The following is a 6,091-nucleotide window of genomic DNA, read 5'->3' on the forward strand; positions in this document are numbered from 1 at the left end:
GGTGGGCCTGCTGGGGTATGGGTGGGCCTGATGGATAGAGCTTCATCAGAGCTAAACAACAAAATAAATCTGAAGCTCCTATGTTTAATAGTGTTTGAACTGTAACCATACCCCTTTTTCAGATAAATTGGGGTACGGGGTGGGGGGCACTGATTGGTGGGCCTGATGGATAGAGCTTCATCAGAGCTAAACAACAAAATAAATCTGAAGCTCCTATGTTTAATAGTGTTTGAACTGTAACCATACCCCTTTTTCAGATAAATTGGGGTACGGGGTGGGGGGCACTGATTGGTGGGCCTGATGGATAGAGCTTCATCAGAGCTAAACAACAAAATAAATCTGAGGCTCCTATGTTGAACAGTTTCTGAGTTATAAGCATTTTTGCATGTCCAGACACCCCCACTTTGAAAGGAGCCCCCTCCTCAAATATGGGGTCTATCATAAAACCGTTGGCTGGTATAGTGTAGGTCAGACTCATCTACAGTCCTGCCAAATTTCATGTTGATTGGTGCAGTCGTTTTTGTGCTACGGTTGACCAAAAATCACTGAAAAAAAAAAAAAAACCAGTACAAAAACAACATGACTCCCGCTTATGCTTTGCGTGTGGGGGTCATAATAAAGTGGCGTTACACAAAGTTTTTCTCCCACAGACCAAAAACAGACATGTTAGATTAACTAGGTGAGAATGTGAATGGTCTCTATGTGGTCCTGTGATGGACAAGTAACCTCTCATACAGTGACAGCTGGGGTTTCACTGTGACTGTTGTGTCCTTTATTGACTGCGACTGTACAGCACTTCAATTGCTTAAGTGTTTTATAAATAAAGTAGGTATGGTATGGTATGGTATGGTATGGTATGGTATGGTATGGTATGGTATGGTATGGTATGGTATGGTATGGTATGGTATGGTATGGTATGGGCACCAGCAACCTCCACAACCAGAAGGGATGAAGTGAGTAAATGTAATGAATTGATTATAATATGAGCCAGTTATTATTTCATGATTTTCAGGTCTGAACAAAAGATATAATAAACCTGCAGATTGATCAGGCATAGTTGTAATTAATTTTGGCTGCATTACTTCTCATAATGGACAAAGTCATAAAAAACCATTTTGTTAAATAATTTTACAAGGAAAACAATGAGATAAGTGCCAAACTCTTTAGAGCTCTGTAGCTCAGATATTCTTCCCAGTAGAAACAAATTTTATATTCTGTCATGTAAAATCCAACTTTACTTGTTTTATCTTGAAAGATCTTACACAATTTCAGTTTAAATKTCATAATTTTTGGGAAAATGTCACCACTAAACGTTCAACTTACAGAATAATGATGTTACACATTCTAACTTTTGGACTGCATACATTTTTCAAAGACTTYACACATAAACTGTTTTTAGTACCACAAACTTCTCACAACTTTTAAACATTGAACTATCGACAATTATCTTGTTTTATCCAGTGTTTCTCACTGCTTTAAGACTTAATGTCGTCTCTCTAATCCTCCCAGAGCGCAGAGTGCCAAACTCCCATTGTATCTAAGCTCAGAATTTTCTCTTCAACACTGGAAGTGAAGCGTTTTTATTTTTTTATTTTATTTATTTATTTTTACTGTCAAGTCTCTTACATAAAACTGTAGACACATGATGACAGACACTTTTTCTTATGGTTCAGGAAATGTGACAACTTATAGTTGTTCAAGGCTTATGTTTTACTCCACAATTGGTTCTATCTTTCTTATGACTTCTGTCAGGGAAAGACATTAATGTGTGGTTACTATTGTGACCTTGAGACATTGGTAACATTTTTATCATTTCTTTTGATCTGTGCACTTGTTAAACATTTGACRCATCACAACATGTGTGCATTGTCAGCTTAGTTTATTCCAAAAGTAAATCCCAAATAACAACTGGAATTTTGAGAAAAAAAAAGGTGATGTTTGTTTGAATTCCAGCCAGAAACTGCATTGGCACCCTTACTTCAAAAATTTTCTTTTTTTCTTTTTTGTTAAATTGCACATTTTTAACAAGACTGGATCCACAGCAAACTATAACCAAATAAATCTTCAAACACCTAAGGAGGAATTTGTTTTGGCTCCACTGAAGTATTAAATTTCTTCACTGCACTTTTTTTCTCAGCCTCCTCTCGGATGTGTTGTGCCATATTATATTACCACTTTATGTTCAGTTTGCATGTGGATTATGGAGGTCACTGGCACAAATTTGCAGCCACATTACAGCCTGAACCAGAGGGTGAGGCTTGGAGGAAAACCCCGCCCCCTTCTCGTTCCCTCCCCACTTTAAGAATGCAAAGACTCGTGATTGGATGGCGGCCGCCTGCTTTGAAAACCCTGCCCTCTCAGCTCCAGTCTGAGGAAAGAGTGAGTTCTGCTGCAGTGGGAGAAAGAACACTACGCAACACGCAGGACGCTGGCACACACTCACCTCTGCGGGGTTGCTCCACAACTTGTCTTATTTTGGTGACCAGCTTCTGGTGCTTCCTGCGCTTTTTCCACTACTGGATAAAGGAATATTTCTGAGTAATTAGCACGCTCTTTTAAAGGATGACATTTTGGCTGTTTGTTCTTCTGTAAGACGCCTTGATTCCSACACGGAGGACGCGTTTTACGCACGACCGTTCTGGATTACCTCGCTCCCTATTATTGAATTTGTCATTATGAAGTGTTCAGAGAAATAAAACTCGAGGCGGTGACCACTCCGTACACGCCCTCGGCTCCGTTCGCGCCCAGWTCCAGATGAGAGATCTCCCCGGTGGAGCTGAAGCGCTTTTACGCAGCCAGTTCACGGWGCGCAGCGGCGATCCTCAGCGACGAGGAGCAGAGGGAGCGTCCRATCCCACACCCACGTCTTCTCCGTCTCCCTCCGACCCGTGGCGTCAAGCTAAGAGGCTTCCYATCCGGATCGTAAAGATGTTGACGGCTCACGGCGGCCACTTGCTACACCCGGAGTATCTCCAGCCCCTTACATCTGCGCCTGTCAGCATTGAAGTAAGTGTTACAAAGATTTTTAAAAATACTTAAAATATAGTAAGCAAAATGTTTTCAAAACTGGCATCTTTCAATTTGATCTTCAGATTTCAGTCAAATTATTTAGTTTTTATATATATATTTTATTTTCCTGGCAACTATTCATTTTAGTATGTTTTAATCAGAGTAATGTGTTGGCAGAGTTTCTAAAAGGCTGAMTTAAAAGAGCAACTTTGTAACGTAAATAATAGCTTTTTTATAAATTATTTTATTTATGATTTATCAGGACCAATGGGAGGTTTTTCATAATTTAGGTTTAATTTGAAGATTTTTGAAGCCCATATTTCTAAAGAATTGAACCAATTAAGAAAAAAGCAAACAAAGTTCACCATTTTGTCTCTTCTGTTTTCACAGCTCGATGCCAAGAAAAGTCCTTTGGCTCTGCTGGCCCAGACTTGCTCCCAAATTGGCAAACCTGACCCCCCMTCCTCCTCCAAGCTGGCCTCCCTCTCCTCCAGCAGTCTAGGAGATAAGGAGTCCTCCAGCCGCTCATCCAAGTCTGGAGAGCAACACCAGTCCCTGGATGACAAATCCAGCTTCAAGCCCTACTCCAAGTCATCCGGTGACTGCCGYAAGGACGTTCTTGTGACAAAGAGCTCATCAGATAAAGCAGCGTTTAGAGTGCCAAATGGAAGCTCCAGTGGAGGAAATGCGTCGTGTCCATCTTTTTCCTCTAATTCTCGGTCGCCAACCTCCAGCTCTCCTCCCCTGCACACACCGAGTCAGTCCCACAGACAAAGTCATTCCCCATCCACACAAACCCCGTCACATTCCCAGGCCCCACACATGGACAGCAAGACTGGGAATTCAGARCAAGTCAGCTCAGACAGCAGCAGCAGTTCTGGCAAAAAAGACTCTGATGTTGTGAGGTCAGGGGGGGACGGGGCTCAGTTAGCCAACTCCAGCCAGGTCCGGGCCAGCGCTAACTCCAGCAATGCCAGCTCCGCCAGCAGCCCACGGCCAGAGAGCAAGACTGACCCTCAGGCTTCTTCACAGTCCAGTCTGAGCTCGGGACACATCGCACCGGTGTCACCTTTTAAACCAGGACATTCTGTCTTCCCACTGCCCCCTGCCACCATGGGCTACCATGGCTCCATCGTCGGGGCCTATGCTGGCTATCCTTCACAGTTTGTTCCCGGCTTGGATCCTACCAAGTCTGGTTTGGGCTTAGGACTTCCTGGAAAACATCCCAGCTCCAGCCCGCTAACTGGAGCCTCCCCTCCATCTCTGATGCAGGGTTTATGTCGGGACCCTTACTGTCTGAGTTACCCCAACGCACCCCACCTAGGAGGCAGTAACTGCTCCACRTGTGTTCATGACCCCTCGAGTCTTAAGACTGGTTTCCCTCTGGTTTACCCCTCACACCACCTCCACTCTTTACATTCTGGCGCTTTGTCATCAAGCACCACTCCCTCCCTTTCCCACCCGCTTTACACGTACGGCTTCATGGTCCCGAATGAGCCTCTGCCTCACGCCTGTAACTGGGTCTCTGTCAGCGGTCCCTGCGACAAGCGATTCGCCACATCAGAGGAGCTGCTAGCCCACTTGCGTACCCACACATCCCTGCCTGGAATGGTGGACAGTAAGCTGTTGTCAGCCTATCCTTCATCGGTGTCGTCCACAGCCTCGTGCCATCTTCATCTGCCGCCACCCAGCAGCCCAGGCGCCCTGCCCAGCTCATTTTCCCTCAGAGGCTCTCCTGGGTTGGGCCTGGCCCGTTACCACCCATACAGCAAATCCCATCTGCCCGGAGCACCAGGACTTGCAATGACAGCCCTTCCATCCTCCTCAGCCTATTACTCCCCATATGCCCTCTACAGTCAGAGACTGGGCTCAGCCTCAGCCCTGGGATATCAGTGACAAAATGCCGTGGAGACACCGACAAACCGCAGGCATCAGATTGGACTCTTAAGAACAGCCCTGAAGATAGATTCAGGAAACTGAAGTCATTACCGGTGCAGGACATCGTGCCTGCTGGCCCGCCTGCCAGGAATACCACCTGTTAGCCTCAGGATTGTGACTGGTACTCTAGTAACAAAATTCCTGCAACAAAAAAACAAAACAAACAGACTTTAACGATTAAAGATGGCAGGAAGCTGAAAAGTGAAAACAGTCTTGATTTTTTTTTTCTTATATGTACTTTTTGTTTGTTTTTACAAGTTCTCTCCAAGAAATGAAAGACTATTTATTTTTCACTCGAGCGGTAGGTATTCAACCTTGGGGATTTTTTTTAATTAATCAACTAAACTATCTTAAGCATTTTAAATAAGAAAGATTGGTTTAAATATACCAACGTTATGCCTACCATATCATCCAAAAATAAAAAGGTTGAACCATGATGTAGATGAATTATGAGGCTTTATTCTGGGGATCTCTTTTTTTAATCTCCTTTCCGCTCTGCTGTTTTATTTTTATTTTTTGTTTGTGTTTTTTTTTGACTCAGACTCTGGAGAAATGCATGCCCTTGGGAATTATCTTGAACACTGCTATTATTTCTATTTGTAAATATGCAAAGATGTAATATTTTTTCAAGCTTACAAGGTATCAGCAAGTTTGGGTGACCTACACAAATGGTGCACAAGATTAAAAAAAAGATGAATAAAAACTGATGGCTGTGCTATCCGACCAACATGAAAAGGTCTTATTTTGTTAAATAAATGATACATGACTGCAATTTGACTTGTTTTTTCCCTTATTGAATACTATATATAGCTCCGCGAAGGAGGTTTTTGTTACAAGCTTCAGAGGACACAGTAAATCATCGCAGACTGCAGCACTGCACTTATCTAAGACTATCTATCATTATGGCTCTTACAGCTGCGCTATATATGGCTATGTGTAATATTTCATGGCTCATATCATTTGACAGGGCTGTCCCGAAAAGGGCAACCTGGGTCACATTAGTCCTGTTAGCCGGTCTCTGAGGACTTTCATTCCTCCCTCCTTCCCTCACCCAGATTGCCTTTGTTGTTGCGAGTGCAGCTTTTAATTGCTGATTTTTGTTTGTGAGGGATGGAAAGGGCCTCCTCAGCAAAGTGGAATGCTG

The 6,091-nt window shown here is 43.5% G+C and overlaps 1 protein-coding gene across 1 annotated transcript; it reads left to right on the plus strand.

Moving 5' to 3' along the window:
• Positions 1-2,490: 2,490 nt before the first annotated feature.
• On the plus strand, positions 2,491-5,719 carry znf703 (zinc finger protein 703; the record flags this gene model as incomplete). The annotated part of the gene is given in 2 exon segments (XM_014022405.1): positions 2,491-3,006; positions 3,400-5,719. Coding segments are annotated over 2 exon segments (1,758 nt in total). The 3' UTR covers positions 4,906-5,719.
• Between the last annotated feature and the right edge of the window lie 372 nt (positions 5,720-6,091).

Source organism: Austrofundulus limnaeus, unplaced genomic scaffold (genome assembly GCF_001266775.1).
Source record: "Austrofundulus limnaeus strain Quisiro unplaced genomic scaffold, Austrofundulus_limnaeus-1.0 Scaffold328, whole genome shotgun sequence".
NCBI classification, from domain to species: Eukaryota; Metazoa; Chordata; class Actinopteri; order Cyprinodontiformes; family Rivulidae; genus Austrofundulus; species Austrofundulus limnaeus.